We start from the raw sequence: 16,865 nt of genomic DNA on the forward strand, positions 1-16,865 counted from the left end.
ATATAAGTTTATCTGTCTATGTAGTATGCCATACCATTTAATTATTACAGTTTTACATTGTATTTTTATATCATTAGTCCCACCTGATAGCCTTATTGCTCACAAGTTTATTTTTCAAGAAAAAAAGCCCTTTTATTTATTTATTATTTATTTATATATTTTTAGGAAAGCTTTTACTTAATAGATATAAATTTTATAGGTATAGCTTTTGGAATATAGCTGATCTTCCCCCCATACCCACCCTCCCAACCTCATTCATTCTCATCTCCTACTCCCTCTCCCATCCCCTTCTTCATTAAGATTCATTTTAATTATCTTTATATACAGAGGATAACTCTAAGTAAAAATCTCAACAGTTTGCACCCACACAGAAACACAAAGTATAAAGTACTGTTTGAAGACAAGTTTTACGGTTAATTCTCATAGTACAACTCCTTAAGGACAGAGGTCCTACATGGGGAGCAAGTGCACAGTGACTCCTGTTGTTGATTTAACAATTAACACTCTTATTTATGACGTCAGTGATCACCCGGGGCTCTTGAAATGAGCTTCCAAGGCTATAGAAACCTTTTGAGACCACAAACTCTGACCTTATTTAGACAAGGCCATAATCAAAGTGGAAGTTCTCTCCTCCCTTCAGAGAAAGGTACCTCTTTCTTTGATGCCCCCTTCTTTCCACTGGAATCTTACAGAAATCCTTCATGTAGATCATTTTTTGCCACAGTGTCTTGGCTTTCCAAACCTGAAATGCTCTTGTGAGCTTTTTATCCTGATCCAAATGTCTTAAGGGCTTATTCTGAGGCCAGAGTGCTGTTTAGGGTGTTTGTCACTCTGTGAGTCTGCTGTGTGGCTTGCTTCCCATCTTGGATTGTTCTCTCCTTTTTAATTCTATATATTTTTATTAGCAGACACTTGGTCTTATTTATGTTATCCTTTTGACACTTATTCCTATCTTTATGATCAGTTATGCACTTAAAATGATCATTTTACCTAGTAAAATGGCATTAGTACCTGCAACTCAATAGGATTTGGAGTCCCATGGCAAGTTTTTTGCTTTGCTCTTAGGTGTAAGTCTGTGGGAATGTGTGCCAAACTGTACATCTCCTCCCTCCCCTCTCTTATTCCCACTCTTATTTTTTACAGGGATCAATTTTCAATTGGATTTAAATACCTATGAATAATTCTGTGTTAAGAGTTCAACCAATGGTATTAAGTAAAAAAGGAAAATACTAAAAAGAAAAAAATAGTAAGCTGTCCCTCAGCAGTCAGTACAAAGGCTGATCAAGTCATTGCTTCTCATGGTGTCAGCTTCTAAAAGCCCTTTTATTAATAGCTGTACACGTTGGAATTCACATTATAGGTTGGTTACAGTTGAATGTTAGCCCCAAGGACTAAGGTGTCTTATAAGGAGGCAAAGGGAAAGAGTTTGGGACTGTTAAACAAGACTGTGGGAGGCCATCATTTGGACTAAACCAGAATGGAGTTATGTAGGAATCAAGCAAAACAACAACAAAGGGTCAGTTGTTTGTTTTTTTAAAGGCAAAAACAAACGACTCACAGTAATCAATAAGAAGAGGTTAGCATAAGGAAGCTCCCCACCCTTTAACCCTCTAAGAAAGTTATCTTTGAAATGATTCTAGAAAAAGTGAATTGGATCTTTAAACTGATTTTTTCATAATTTATATTTATGTCAGACACACACACACACACAGATGGAGAGAGGGAGGAGTTTCCCATCTACTGATTCACACTGCACATGACCTACAACAACTAGGGCTAGGCCAGGCCGAAACCTGGAACCCAGAACTCAGTCAGGGTCTCCCACGTGAGTGGCAGAGACCCAAGGACTTGAGTGGTCATCTGCTGCCTCCCGGTGTGTGCATTAGCAAGAAGCTGGATCAAAAGCTGAGGCACATATCTTACAGAATTCTTATTGTTTCTAAAATATTTTGAGATGGGTTTTCTAGGTCCGAAGTTGTATTGTTTGCATGTAATAACTTTTACTTCTTTTCCACTTGTGTATCTACAAATTTGCTTTTGCATACTTGTTTGGGCTAATACTTCAAGAACAATATTAAATGATAATGATGATGGTGAATATTATCTTATTTTCAACTTTAATGGACTTGCTTCTCATATTCCTTCAATAAGTGGGATGCTGACTTGGGGTTGAGATAGAAGTGCTATATTGTGATAAGGAGATATCAATTTTTTCTCATTTTATAAGCTTATCAAGGATGATGTATGTTGAATTTTATCAAATCCCTCTGTAGCATTTATAAAAACCATAGGATTTTCTCCTTAAATCTATTAATACAGATTCTGACACTTAATCACGAATTCATCTTTGGAATATGTTCAACTTGGCCAATATATGCAGATTCCTAAATAATTTGTGGAGTTATTTTGCTATTTTTTTTTATTTGACAGAGTTAGACAGTGAGAGAGAGAGACAGAGAGAAAGATCTTCCTTCCATTGGTTCACCCCCCAAATGGCCGCTATGGCTGGAGCTATGCCAATCCAAAGCCAGGAGCCAGATGCTTCTTCCTGGTCTCCCATGTGGGTGCAGGAGCCCAAGTACTTGTGCCATCCTTCACTGCCTTCCCGGGCCACAGCAGAGAGTTAGAGTGGAAGAGGAGCAACTGGGACTAGAACCGGTACCCATATGGGATGCCGGCGCTGCAGGCAGAGGATTAACCAAGTGAGCCACAGCGCCGGCCCCTATTTTGCTATTTTTTAAAAATTTAAATTTTAAGTGATATAAAAATTGTACATATATATGAGGTACCATGCAATGTTTCAATACTTGTACATAGTGTATAATATTCAAGTCAGAGTAATAATATGAAAAATTTCATGGAAAATGTGTATTATGGGAAAACTGTATGGATTTCAATTTTCTTCCAACAAAATAAAATTGTTTTTAACATTTCCCATAAACTGTTTGAAGTATCTTACATCAGACTACTCATTCATCATTTCTTTATGGTTAAAACACTGAAAATTCTTTCTTCTGAGTTAAAAAAATACAGTACATTATCATTATGTATCATCACCCTATTGTACACTAGAACACCAGCACTTCATAGAAAATGTTGATCAACTTTTCCACCCCTCCCCTCTCTGGCCTCTACCTACCACTCTACTTTGAATTTCTGTGGGATCAACTTTGTCAGATTCCATGTATGTGTAAGATCATGCAGTACTTGTCTTTATGTTTTGCTCATGTTTTTAAATGTAATAAGTATATAGGGCTAAAACAGAGAGAGAGAGAGAGAGAGAGAGAGAGAGAGAGAGAGAGAGGAAGGAAAGAGGAGAGGAGAGAGATATATCCCATTTGCTGATTCACTTCTCAACTACCTACAAAGATGAGTGCTGGGTTGTGAGTCAGGAACCCAATCAGGTGCCTCATGTAGGCAGCAGGAACTCGGTTATGCTATCATTATTGCCCCCTAGGGCCTGCATTAGCAGGAAGTTGGAGTCCAGAGAGAAAGCTGGGTACCAAATCCAGGTTTTCCGATGTGGGAATGGGATGTCTTAATTGCTAGACTAAATGCTTGTCCATGTTTTTCTAATTTTAGAAGGATTTTTGCATCAGAATTCTGCACATGCCTGCTTGCTTTGTTGACATCTGCTGGTGGTGTGCAAATTTCATAAAGACCACATGAATGTGACTGGAGCCATATGTCCATCTCTGAACCAGCTTGTCACATGGCCACTCCTGGGATAGGGTCAGTTTTACATGAAGCACATGGCTGGTTCCCCTAAAGTAGAATTGGGGCCTACTTGCCCAAGAGGGAAAGGTAGTAGTTGGACAGAACCACGGGTATCCCACCTTAGGCTAAGGTGGAGACAACCTAGCTTGGATACTTCAAACTCCCTTTGCGGTGGATGCAAGAACCTTCTCTTCTCTTGGCTTCATCAGAACTTAGCCCTGGACCAACAATGTCCAGACTTCTTTTATGTGGGAGAATAAATCCCTAATTTTGATGGAATAAGAACATGACATATTTTTAACATCAGCAAGGCCAATGCAGGCATTTCCATTGCTGCTGGAAAATATGAAGGCCGGAGCAATTCCACAGTACGGTGTGAGAGCACCTCAGAAAGCTCATGGAAAGTAGAATACAAGATGTTTATGTTGGTGCAATTTTTTGAAGTCATGCATAGTCCCCCCCCCCCCAATTGGTAGTTTTCACATTTCAAAGTTCTAGAATGCATTTGGGAGCAAAGCAGAGGCCCTGAATCTAACCTCCATATTTGCAAGTCAGTCAGTGTAGATTCTGCCTTGAAAGCACTGCCATGTTCCAGGATGGAACATTTCTCATAATAACAACATGTTGGAACTAAAACCCTTATTGAGTTTAAAATGATTCCTATGTTCTGGGTGTCTGGTGAAAAGATCTGATTTCCATTTGTGGTAGTTCTAGTGCTTTATGAAATATTTATATGGGGGAAGATGTGCTTTCTTGTTGCCTTTTTATTCAGACTTCTTATTTAAAACTGCCCTAGATCAAATCAATATTAGAATGATAATGTAAAAGAAATTACAACTGTTTTATACAGCTGCCAGAAGAGTGATTTAATTCAAATCAGAGCAAGTCCAGGGGGAAGTATGTGTGAATCTATCTCAAACACAGCATTTAGGAATTGTTCAGTGATAATTTAGAGTGAAATAACCTGATGTGAGTATATATGCTAAAACACCTAAATGACTAGTTATAACAAAGGTACTATGGCTTTAAGGAAAAAGCTAATCATACTTGTGCTGTGGCTATAATATATGCAAATCATATTCACTCTTCATGAAGAGTCTTCAAAGCCACTTACAACTTTCTGTATTTAGTATTTACATTTTTACACTGCCTTTTCATGTGACGGACAGGTAGGTAGGAAGTATTGGAAGTGGAGGGAAGTGGGAAGACCATCAGCTGTCAATTCAGACGCCTGGCATCTTGCTCTGGTTTTGCTGCTAATTTCCTCACTATCTCATCTTCCTCCTCGGGAAAAGATCCTCGGGCTCTCATCCCATTTTTCACATCCTAAAAGTCTGCGAGTCAGGAATACTAAAACCCTAAAGTACCTTCCCTAACAATAAAGTGAAACCCAGCAGGCACTGTGCATCATATGAGATATTCATTACATGAGGGAATTTTAAAATCTACCAAGTATCAGACTGATTGTAGAATACATAATATCTACTAAGTATCAGGCTCTGTGCTATATTTGTTATATGCAGTGTCTACTAAGTATCAGTACTAAGTACTGTAGGAGACACAGAATCTATGAAGTATCAGATTGCATTCTAGACTACATGGTATCTACTAAATATCATTCTGTACTGCAGGAGACTGATACAACAGATCAAGAATAGAGGTACAAACTAGGGCTCCTAACTCATTTCTATGTTTGAGTCTTGGCCGTGACACTGGCAAGCTTGGGGATGTCAAACCTTTGACTTTGCCTCATTTCACCTCAATTTTGTCTTTTAATTGAACACAAATTATAGTTTCTACCTCACAGTTCTGGCATTAGGATTAAATGAGATAATATAGAAAAAATTTACTCATACTAGTGGTAAAATACTACTGGTACATGAGAAATACTCTATACATTGCCATTTCATTGAATTCTCCCAAAGCTCCATAAAGCACAGATTTCTGTGATCATTATACATGGCATCTGAGTGTCAGAGAGACTAAGTAACTCAGCCAATGACCTCACAGGTCCTAATAGCACTGTTTTGAGCAAAACAGGCTGTTTGGTGCTGTTCTCCATGACAGAAGGTTGTCACCAGGTAATGTGTCTCTTCTCTGGGTGTGGCTGACTTTTTCTTTTAAGGTGACTCTAGCTTCGACCCAGCATTCAGGCTCATGTTCTGCGGTGGGCAGAGATGCTCCCTTGAATCATTAAAGAGTAACTGAATGTGGGAAGAAGCAGTTGATGTGACATCATTGTCTGTAGAGAACTCTGAGTGCATAGAGCGAGAGATGTGGGGATCACCTGGCCAATGCAGAAAATTTAGATGCTTTCGGGAAGAAGGTAGTTGATATACACGTGATAGAAGCACCTATACAGCTCTAGGATAGCTGAAGGTCAACTATCACCCCAGGTAAATGTTTGCGTCTTGGTTCAAATGCTGAGGAGGTTACACTAGGGAACCTTTGCAGGTCTTCTGAACGTGTTTCCAGGGACTGTCACTCTGTGCATCCAGGTCCATATTCCCACAGGATGCTCTGGGGGTCAGAGCGTGAAAGCCTCCTTGTAAGAGGGATGTCTCATCAGTGGTTTCCAGATGCTGCTTCATGAACTGGCGGTGGTTTGGGAAGATGTTTTTCTCCAGTTGTGACAAAATATAACAAATAAAGACAATTATTATTAGTATTGGTTTATAACAATTTTATAGCAGTACCCTATGGTTATAATGCAGTTGAGTTGTAATTCTAGGCTAGACCTATGCAAATAAATGGGTCCCAGAATGTTTCTTGGAGCATTGATGTTCCATGGAATTCAGAAGCCTTGGAATCCCTAATGGGACCCAGCCTTCTGTGTGGCAGGAGCAGCACACCTGAGCTAGCTGCTCAAGTTGTATGGCTCCTTGGGAACCATCAGCTCTGTCCTGCCACTTCGTAATGTGGCCTTGAGTTACTTAACATCACCGGGACTCAGTGGCTAACCACAACAATGGGCTCTTTCTTTTTCACACCACATGCTCATTACATGTTCTCATTGTTTCATGACACCCTTCTTCTTCAAGGACCCAAGCTGGAGGAGCCTCCACCTCTTAGATCCTCTAGCCTAGTGGCAATCCAGTAAATGGTATGTTCGAACCACAGTTGTTAAATAGTTCCAAGTTCACTGAACTAAACTTTCTTTATATGTTCATACTCCCTCTTTCTCTACAGGTGGTCATGAGAAGTTCTATCACATTCTTTGCTGAAATCGTCACAGTATTTGGATATTTTGCCCTTGGCTTATCAAAATAGGAAGTCTATCAAACAAGAAACTGAGTTGGATGCTACGGTATGAATGATGTCTCTCCTGATTGCCATTATAATAGTAGTATGAGGAGGGACTTTAAGGCGGAGATTAGATCAGAATCTGGCCTCATAGGGGGATTACTGCTGCTCTGATAGGACAAGGCAGGCCTCCTCTTATGTGATCTCTTGCTCGTCTAGCTCCTGCCTTATGATGATGCAGCAAGAAGGCCCCCGGCAGATGCTGGCACCTTGACCTTGCATTTCCCAGAACTGCGAACCAATACATTCTGATTGTTTTAAATTACCCAATCTGGTGTTCTGTGATAGTGGCAACAAAGATAAAGGGGTAGGATGGAGATTGATGTTCAGCAGGTTTGCAATACTATGAACAAAGGGCTGGATAATTGAATTGGTGGCTTTTGCTTCAACATAGAGCCTGTATTGTTTTATCAGTTTGGGCATTTGGGGGATCTTGTATATAGCTGGGAATGTCAGTATGTAAAGGTCAGCCTTCAGAGCTCACAGGAAAGACCCATTTCTCTGAGAGCGCTGACAGTGAGTGACTCGGGGACTAATGTTCTGTCATCCAAAACTAATTCCAGGGCTCAACCTGTGAGCTGGATTTACTCTTCCATCTAGCCTGGAGAAAAATGGTCTTGTATTGTATCTGTCATAATTTGGCTTTTAAAGATTAACTACAGAGACAGCACTTAACAAAGAGGAACATTGGAAAAATTCAGAAATCAGCATCCAGAAAACAAACCACAGTCAATTCTCCCGAATATCAGAGTGAAATGAAATTCACACATACGAATGGATTGCTTAGGTAACATTACAATAAACTGAGATGGGATTTTAATTACATTACCACCTTAAAAAATTCCTTCTCTTCCTTTGCATTTTGAGGGGAGGGAGCAGGCCGCCCCGAATTTAGAGCAGAGGTTAGTTTTGGCCAAGAAGCTTCTGAAGGGGGAGCCCAGTGCCAGCAGGGGGCGCTGGCGCGGCACAGAAGCCAGCGCTTCCACTGGAGCAGGTCTCCGATGAGAAAGCAGGTGTGAGGGCCGCGTCGCGGGAATCCGGATCCACCTGGAATTCAGGCGCCTGCACCTGCTGCCCCCTGCGCAGAGCCCCGCATTCGTCCCTCGCTGCCACCGCGGGCTTCGGGGGGCCCTTGGGCTAGCGGGGGGGAGTGCGGTCACGTGCAGTCGCCACCTCCCATCTGCTCAGCTGTCACAAGGTCATCTTCGTGCTGTCCTCCCCCCCCCCCCCCAATTTGCCGAGATTGTCAACCCAGGGAGGAGCCACGTGTCCTTTGCTCACACGGTCACCGTGAGGACGAGGTAATAAGGTAGCCATCCGCCCTGCCGGCTGAGGGGGGCCAGCCGGTGGACACAGCCGCGGCCGCGCTGGCCTGGGCCGTCCCCGCCCAACCGCTGTGAGAGGCTCGGGAGCGCACCGCCGCCCGCGGGGCCTTGGCGAGCCCGCACCCGCGGCTCCGGCTGCGCTCCGGGCGCAGAGTCAACTGACCCACTGGGTTCCAGTCCAGCCCGTCTGGGCCTCAGTTTCCTTCTCGGGTCAAACAGCGGGGCCAGACAGGCTCCCGGGGCCGCGCCAGCTCCTGCGCGTGCGGCTCCGGCGTCCCCAGCCCCGGGGTCGACGGCGCGCGCTCGGTCAGCACCAAGGACAGGGGCGCCGGCACGGCCGCGCGGGCGCAAGGTCACTTCCACAAGTACAGCGCGCGCAGGGGGCGAATGACCCGGCCGAGGGGCGGCCCCGCGGACTCCCTGTACCCTGGAAGCCCCGCGCAGGCCCGCGCTGCCGCCGCTGCTGCCCCTTGGGGTTTCTTGGGGACGCACCGCGAGCCCGACACCCCCCCAGGGCTGGGGGCCGGGGAACCGCCTCCCGGCCAGTCCGGCCGCGGGTCCCGGCGGGGGAGGGGCATCGCCTCGTGGCCCCGCCTCCGCCAGCCCCACCCCGCCCCGCAGGCTCCGCCCCGCCGGCCCGCCCCGCTGTTGCCCGGGGAACCGCGGATCCCGCAGCTGCAGGAAGCGTCCGGCGCCACCGCCGCCACCACCGCGCCCCGGCTCCGGCTCCGGCTCCGCTCCCGCGTCCTCCCGGCCCGCCATGCCTCCTCGCCGCGCCCAGGCGCCCGGTGCGCAGCTGCTGCCCGCGCTGGCCGTACCGCTGCTCCTGCTGCTGTGCTCCGAGCCTCGCGGCGGCTGCCTGGCCAGCCCGGTACCCGCCGCGCCCCAGTCCGCACCCGGGCCGTGCGCGGCGCAGCCCTGCCGCCACGGGGGTGTGTGCACTCCTCGCCCCGCGCCCGGCACGCAGCACTCTGTCCCCGCAGGCGAGCCCGGCTACACCTGCACCTGTCTTGCCGGGTTCTCCGGAGCCGACTGCCAGGTGAGTGGACGCGGCGCGCGCGGTGCGGGGCTCCGGCAGGGGGCCCGCGGCTCTCTCCGCCGCCGCCGGTGTCCTGCGCGGGGCTCCGGCGCACCCGACACCGGCTTCTCCCACTTCGGGAAAGAGACGGCTCCGGCCTCTCGCGGATTCCCAGGCGGACCCAGCTGGGGCTTCTCCCCCTGGCCACCCTGGTTCCTGGGCCCTGGGAGCGCCTGGAACTCCTGGCACCGCGTGGCGAGCCCCTCCCGGCCGGGGCAGAACCGGGCTCGGTCAGCGCGCGGTCTCGGTGCCTGTCGGGGCTGCGCAGAGAAGCCAGCTCCTGACGTCCCCGGCCAGGGGGTCGGTGCCCAGGTGGCTCCTGCACCACGTCCGGCTGGACCCTTCGGGGTCAGAGCGCCGGCTCTGGGCGTGGTGGGGCCGGGGCTGGGCGGTCTGGCATCTCCCTTCTCTGTCTCCGGCGCTGAGGGCTCCGCGACTCGCTCCTTAATCCGCTTGCCTGGGAGCGGCCGCAGGCCTGCGGGGTGCACCGCGCGCAGGGCTGGCGGGGTCGCCCCTCGGCTGCACACCCCCGGGCTCACGCCAGGGGCGCGGAGGCGCTGGGGGGCCGCAGAGCGCCCTGTACGCGCGGACCATAATAAATGGGGTTTTTGCAAGTCTGCGAGCTGGTGGGGACCTATTAACACCGCCTCAGTAGGCGATTTGGTAGCGCTCTGTGTGAGACCTGCAAGTCTCTTTTCCAAGGCGAGGGAACAAGGAATTGATCTAAAACGATTAAACGAAGCCACGCGAATAGGGAACAGATTTGGGATCAAATGCTTGCTTTCTTACATTTAGGGTAGGGGAGTTTGTTTCCTGTACATTTGACAATGATTTAAGAGTTACTTTGACAAAGCGCCAATAGGCTCTTCTCTGAATGGGAGGAAAATGCCTTTTCTTTTCTTCTTATCTTTTCTTCTTTTCTTTGTGGGATTGAGAAGCTTGACCTTGATGGCTGGATTTTTTGCTACTAACCTAGAATCCTCCCCCCCCCCTCCCTTAATAGCAAATCATCGACCTGAATCTCTCTTGTTTTTCACTGTGTGATCTTTGTCTTTGTTAACTGGTTCCAGCAACCTTAAATTTCCTGGAGAGATGATGAACAAGAATGTGTGTGATGGGAATATGGGGAGCAGGTTTGGGGCATGACAGCCTTTTGGGGGAAATAGATGTCTGTTGGAGTCATTCTAACTGTTCTAAACAGAATCTTGCTGTTTCAGAACTAGAAAGAACGGCACATGAAAGCCAGAGTGCACTCATGCTAATGCTCTCAATTGATTGATGACTTAGGTGACTTCCGCAAGAAGCAAGTTGACTGCCTGTTTCTGTCAAACTGCTGTCCTGCTTACCTGTCTACATTCTGGTTTTGAAAGAAATGGTTGATTTGGATCTGGGCTGGGGGGTGGGGAATGGGTGGGAGAAAGTAGCTGAGGAACCACACCGGCTTTAGGAGGCGAGGAGCAGGACTGGACAACGGGAGTTACACACTCAGATGTTGTTGGGGAAAATCTCCAAGAACCAGGAAGCGTTCTTTAGTGTTTCCTAGAGATGACTAATAGAGAAGCACAAATATTGTGATTGGGTCTAAGTTGGGATTTGCTGTGTAATTCCTGAACTAATACGTAAATATTGCAGAACCAGCTGTTTCAAAAGAGATTCGGGTTTCCCGTGTCGCAGGCTGGGCCATGGGCAGGGTGCTTACCTCCGGAGAAGTCACATGGTGGGTCCCGAGTTGGAGACACAGCTGCAGATTTGGAGCCTGGTGGTACCTGGTTCCCCAGAAGAATGCACCGACCAAGATGATGCAGACCCTCATACACAAACAAATTTGATTCCTGACTATTTTAATGTAGTTTCTTATGATCTTGCTCTAACACTGGAGATTTATTTTCTAAGGAAACAAAACTGAACTAAAAACACCATTATAAAGGTCAGTCTCAGTAGAGAAGTTGGGGGAATGGAGAGAGAGTGAGGAGAGAGAGAGATCTGCACACAGTTACAGATGAAGGGGTGATGGGCCCAGCTGTCGGGAGTGTGTTTGCTGAGACGGAACCCAAGCTCACTGGATCAGTTGATAATGGAATTTTACCCAAGAAGTGAGTTTTCTGAATGAGTGCTGCCCCTCCCTGGACAACGGTGTCAGCAGTGGTAATATTCAGACCCAACCCCGAACTTTCTTTTATTTGGAGAAATTTAAGAAAATCAGAACCCGCTGGTTTGAACGTGGAGCAAGGTTTGAGGAAGCTTCCCCGTGGCGGGGGGGCTGAGCCCACGGGGCTCCGGCGGTTTCTGGGGCCACAGCTCTGGCATCTGTAGGCAGGAGAGGGGGTGGGGGGGGGCGCGTCTGAGCTATCTTGAAGAGACCGCCTCCAGGTTTTGCTGTCCGACCGCCAGCACTGTGTGGAAGCCTCACCTGTCCGTCCTCTCCCTTTCCTGCGCAGTCAGGTGCTCCCTCCTTCGGTGCCGGCAGGAGGTGCAGACCATGCCAGCCTGTGCCCGGATGGCCCTGGCCCGCTCACTGACTGCACCCCGGCAGCCTCCTTACTCTGCTCTCTCCCATCATTCCGACCTCCTTGATGGCTGCCTGCTCTTCCCATCATGCCCCAGTATCTCAGCAGTGAAAGACTCCCTTCCCTTCCCTCGTGTGTCCCTTGCAGTCTTGACAGCCAAACCAACATGTGGGTGGGTGTGCATCTTGTCTCTGTGGGTGTCCACAGGAAGGGTTGTGGGGGGAATCAGTAAATGAAGTGGTGAACATCCCTGAGCACCTGTGGCACCCCGTAACTGTCCCCTCTCCCCGTTCTCATTTTTGTGCACACTTGTCATATGCTCATGACCCTTACTGTGTCAGCTAATATCATTTCCTGGAGTCAGATGAACAGACTGAAGCTCATTTTGCTTGGGAGGCAGATCCAAGGTCTCCCATTTTGATACCCTTGTGAAAATCATCAACACTTAAAATATACCCCGGGTCATTGCCAAACTTATGTATCTTCAATAATGAGAAAGTTGCTGATTGCAAAGAGCTACAGGGAAATCTAGTTCATAGAGACGTGATGATGGTGGTGGTGACAAGCCTTTGTCTCCACCGGTTGCCAGATGCCAGCAATGTGGACTTTGCAGTGGGCTTTGCTACACCCTGGCCCTTGCGGGGTCCTGTGCTCTGGGTGCTGCCCCCGTCTGCGTTTTGTAAGTGACATGCAGACTAGCTCAGGGACTGTCCCAGTGCCACATTAGTAGTAAGGGTTAGGGCTGGAATTGGTGCAGGGCTGAGAAGGTAGTGCAGCTTTGGCCCTGCCATTGTCATCTGTGTGGCCTCTTTGGGTCCTGCCAATCAAAAAGGCCTGGGAGAGTTCTGAAGCCGGCCTTGCTTGAAAGCCCTGAGTGCGCGTGGCTGTGCTCAGCTGGATTCAAAGGCGCAGTAGAGCCAAAGCTGCAGCAGGCCGTCCACCTTGGAGTTGCAATCCCTGGACCTTGCTGCAGGTATTTTTTACCACGGGGCCAAGCAAACGGAGGCGAAATAAAATAAATTCAGGTGTTTCTGTTTGGTTTGAAAAAGCCCCCCCCCCCCTTAAAGTGAGACTGCTTTTGTTTTTCTTGTTCATTTGGGCAAACCGGCAGGTGTTACAGGTGTCACAGGTAGTGGCTGCTGGGCCCTCTTTTCTTTTTCTTTCTTTCTTTCTTTCTTTCTTTCTTTCTTTCTTTCTTTCTTTCTTTCTTTCTTTCTTTCTTTCTTTCTTTCTTTCTTTCTTTCTTTCTTTCTTTTCTTTCTTTTCTTTCTTTCTTTCTTTCTTTCTTTCTTTCTTTCTTTCTTTCTTTCTTTCTTTCTTTCTTTCCTTCTTTCCTTCCTTCCTTCCTTCCTTCCTTCCTTCCTTCCTTCTTTCCTTCCTTCTTTCCTTCTTTCCTTCTTTCCTTCCTTCCTTCCTTCTCTTTTCTTTTCTTTTCTTTCTTTCTTTCTTTTTCTTTCTTTTTCGCTGAATGGTAGAGACGCCTCCCTTCTTTTGGGCTGTCCATGAAAACTAGGGACTATTTAAATAGGTACTATTTTGTTTGTAGAGCTGACTTTATTTTACTGAAATAATTCTTCACCAAATATTCAAGCAGTCACTGTTTTTTTTTTTTTTTAATTACATGTTCCCCAGGGAGTGTTTTCTTTGGAATTATAATAAAAATGTGTCGATTTCTGCACTTGGAGGCAAAGAAAGGGCTGGGAGCTGCTTTTTATGCAAGTGAATCTTACTCATTGAGCCGATTCCTTAATCCTCCCTGCTGATTAAACATGCTAACTTGAAACAACGGCTCTGCTTCAGATGAACCTATTTTCAATTGAGGATGGCTAACAGCAGCACCGAATTCTAGTTCCTGCAGTCTCGTCTTCTCTACTGGCTGACGTGCACGCACACACACACACACACACACACCATGGTGTGCGCAAAATGTTGCATACCAGCAGAGATGTCAAGGACGTTACTTCTTTCTCTGGCATTTCCTTTAGCTTTTTGTGACCTTGGGAGAATCATTGCATAGCCATGAACTTCAGTGTTCATATCTCTTAAGTGGACTAATAATCTTTGTTTGATTTTTTTTTTATTTGATAGAGTTAGACAGTGAGAGAGAGACAGAGAGAAAGGTCTTCCTTCCATTGGTTTACCCCCCAAAATGGCTGCCACGGCTGGAGCTACGCTGATCTGAAGCCAGGAGCCAGGTACTTCTTCCTGGTCTCTGACACGGGTGCAGGCACCCGAGCACTTGGACCATCCTCCACTGCCTTCCCAGGCCATAGCAGAGAGCTGGACTGAAGAGGAGCAACCGGGGCTAGAACCCGACACCCATATGGGATGCCGGTGCCACAGGTGGAGGACTAAACAAATGAGCCATGGCACTGGCCCCTGTTTGATTTTCTTTATAGGAATGTTGCAGCTCGCAAGTGAGAACATAGTAACGTGTTTTTCATAAGTATAAAGAAGGATATGGAGCCTTTTTTTTTAATAAAGATTTATTTATTTTTTTGAAAGGCAGAGTTACAGAGAGGCAGAGGCAGAGAGGGGGTGGGGAGCTTCCATCCGCTGGTCTACTCCCCAGATGGCCACAATGGCCGGAGCTGCGCTGATCCAGAGCCAGGAGCTTCCTCCGGGTGTCCCATGGGTGCAGAGGCCCAAGCACTTGGGACATCTTCCACTGCTTTCCCAGGCCACAGCAGAGAGCTGGATTGGAAGAGGAGCAGCTGGGACTCAAACTGGCTCCCATATGAGATGCTGGCCTCACCCACTATGCTACAGTGCTGGTTGGGAGCTAACTCTTAGACATTTTGAAAAAAAAAGTAAAGTGTTGCACAAACATAAGGTGTGCTAAGACAAGGATTGCAGTTCTCCTGTGTGGAATATCACTGGGCCAATTTATTTGGTGTCTGGTCGTTCCCCTTCAAGGAAAAGACTCCAATTTCTCGAGTAGAAGACTTGTGCTACAACATGTTTTGAACACGACTAATTGTGTTATGATTTTTTATAAATGCATAGTTTGTTTTATTGCATAAACCATGTCTCAGAAAATTTGCAGTGACTTGAAGTTTTCCTTTGAAGTGAAAAAAAAAAACCTTGTCAAAATTCTCATTAGTATTTTAAGAAAAGAAGGCAATGGTTGATTTTCATGGTGTTATTAAAGTGATTTTCTTATTTTGTGCGTCATCTTCTTGGTGCCTTCTTAGGAAACATCACTTCTCCCAGCTTGGCCCCTTGACAAACACACATTCTTGTCTTCAGCTTCTCTGCTTAAGCCTCTCATGTGACATGGTGCCATCGAAAATGGCTTTGTTTATGCCCTCATTTCACAAACATGGAACAAGAAAGGAAACCTAGTCTGAAGTTGAAGGGCATTTGAGTCAGGCAGCAGAGTCCTGCGTTGTATTTTTAGATATCCTTATCAGCCCAGGAGGGAGCTGTGGTCGGGGCCGCATGACACAGAGGCAGCCGCTGCGGAAGCCTGGCCCCAAACACAAGACCAGGAGCACGGCAAAGCTTCGCAGTCTGAGTTTCTTTAAGTTTACCCTCTTCCCTGCCTCACCCACGTTGGCTGCCCACCCTGGCTACCTATTAGCGTCACCTGGGAGATTTAACACATGTGAGTGATGGGCTCCATCCAACTTCCTGGCCCCTAGATTCTGAGTTGCAGTCCTGGGGCAGGGCGCAGGCCCTGGTGACTTCGAAATGCTCACCACTTCTCAGTTGTCTGAGAGGCTCTCCTGTCTCCCTCGGGGCCTGCCTGGCACCTAGCACGTGGCAGGGAAACTGAGAGCCCTCATCGCACTTGTGCTTGGTCATTGTCATCTGAGAGGTACCCAGGTCTGGAGTCTGGGTTTCCTGGCTCACAAGTGGTATCAGCTTCTCATCTCTAAGTGGACTTGCAGTGGGCGTTGGTCCTGGGCTGGAATCTGTTTCAGGGTACCCTTGGGTAAGGAGTTCCTTCCTCTGAGGCTTAGCTCCTCATCTGTGAACATGGGATCCGGGTGCCAGCCGTGACCTTTGTCCTGGTGTCGGAAAGGGCTAGCCCAGTGCCTCGGCCACAGGTGACAGCTGATGGAAGGTGTTCACTTCCACTGGAGCCGCCTCTGGCTCCCTCACCATGTGCAATTGGAACGTGTACTGGGCGCCTCGAGCAGGTTGGCAGGTTGAGGAGTTACTAATCTTTTTTTTTTTTTTTTGACAGGTGAGTGGACAGTGAGAGAGAGAGAGACAGAGAGAAAGGTCTTCCTTTGCCGTTGGTTCATCCCCCAATGGCTGCTGTGGCCGTTGCGCTACAGCCAGTGCACGGCGCTGATCCGAAGCCAGAAGCCAGGTGCTTCTCCTGATCTCCCATGCAGGTGCAGGGCCCAAGCACTTGGGCCACCTTCCGCTGATTTCCTAAGTGCATTAGCAGGAGGCTGGATGGGAAGCAGCAGCCGAGACTCAAACCAGTGTCCATGTGGGATGCTGGTGCTGCAGGCGGTGGCTTAATTTTCTGCACCGCAGGTGCTTGCCCCAATTTTTACTTTCTCAGTGAACTGAAGAAGGATTCTGAAGCATGGTCCAGCTTATCCTCTCAGCTACGAATGATTTTTAACATCTGTAAATGTGTGGAAAGAAAATGAGAAATACATGCATTGCAATCATGTCACATTCCAACTTCAGGCCCCACCCATGAGGCTGTAGTACCCACAGTGGCAGGGCCAGGCAGTGGCCACAGACGCCTGGCCAGCAGAGCTGCACGTGGTTATTATGCGGCTTTGATAAGGAGGCAATTTGTTGACCCTCTCCCAAATGTGTGTGTTCCTGTAAAGAGTTCGTTTTCCCAATGTGATTTGGGAAGCTCCGCGGCAGGCTCCTCTCCTTCCTCTCTGTTCCTCTTCCTGCCCTCCCAGCCTCTCCTTCTGATGAGTAGAGCTGACCCCCACTTCCGGGCTGACCCAAGGA

At 47.6% G+C, this 16,865-nt stretch overlaps 1 protein-coding gene and 1 long non-coding RNA gene across 4 annotated transcripts in view; both read left to right on the forward strand.

Moving 5' to 3' along the window:
* Nucleotides 1–7,845, forward strand: part of LOC103348898 (uncharacterized) — a 31,927-nt gene extending 24,082 nt beyond the window's left edge. For 2 of the 3 annotated variants that reach the window (XR_011387070.1, XR_011387072.1), the window contains exons 4-5: nucleotides 6,907–7,024; nucleotides 7,584–7,845. This is a non-coding gene — a long non-coding RNA (uncharacterized lncRNA). Of the gene's footprint in view, nucleotides 1–6,906; nucleotides 7,025–7,179; nucleotides 7,561–7,583 lie in introns of those variants that run through there. The other variant, XR_011387071.1, reaches the window with a different exon arrangement.
* Nucleotides 7,846–8,986: 1,141 nt separating this feature from the next.
* Nucleotides 8,987–16,865, forward strand: part of DNER (delta/notch like EGF repeat containing) — a 426,443-nt gene continuing 418,564 nt past the window's right edge. Inside the window, exon 1 of the mRNA XM_008259280.3 lies at nucleotides 8,987–9,384. Coding sequence (XP_008257502.2) covers nucleotides 9,106–9,384 — 279 coding nt within the window. The 5' untranslated portion in view covers nucleotides 8,987–9,105. The remainder of the gene's footprint in view (nucleotides 9,385–16,865) is intronic.

Source organism: Oryctolagus cuniculus, chromosome 3 (assembly GCF_964237555.1).
Source record: "Oryctolagus cuniculus chromosome 3, mOryCun1.1, whole genome shotgun sequence".
Classification (NCBI taxonomy): Eukaryota; Metazoa; Chordata; class Mammalia; order Lagomorpha; family Leporidae; genus Oryctolagus; species Oryctolagus cuniculus.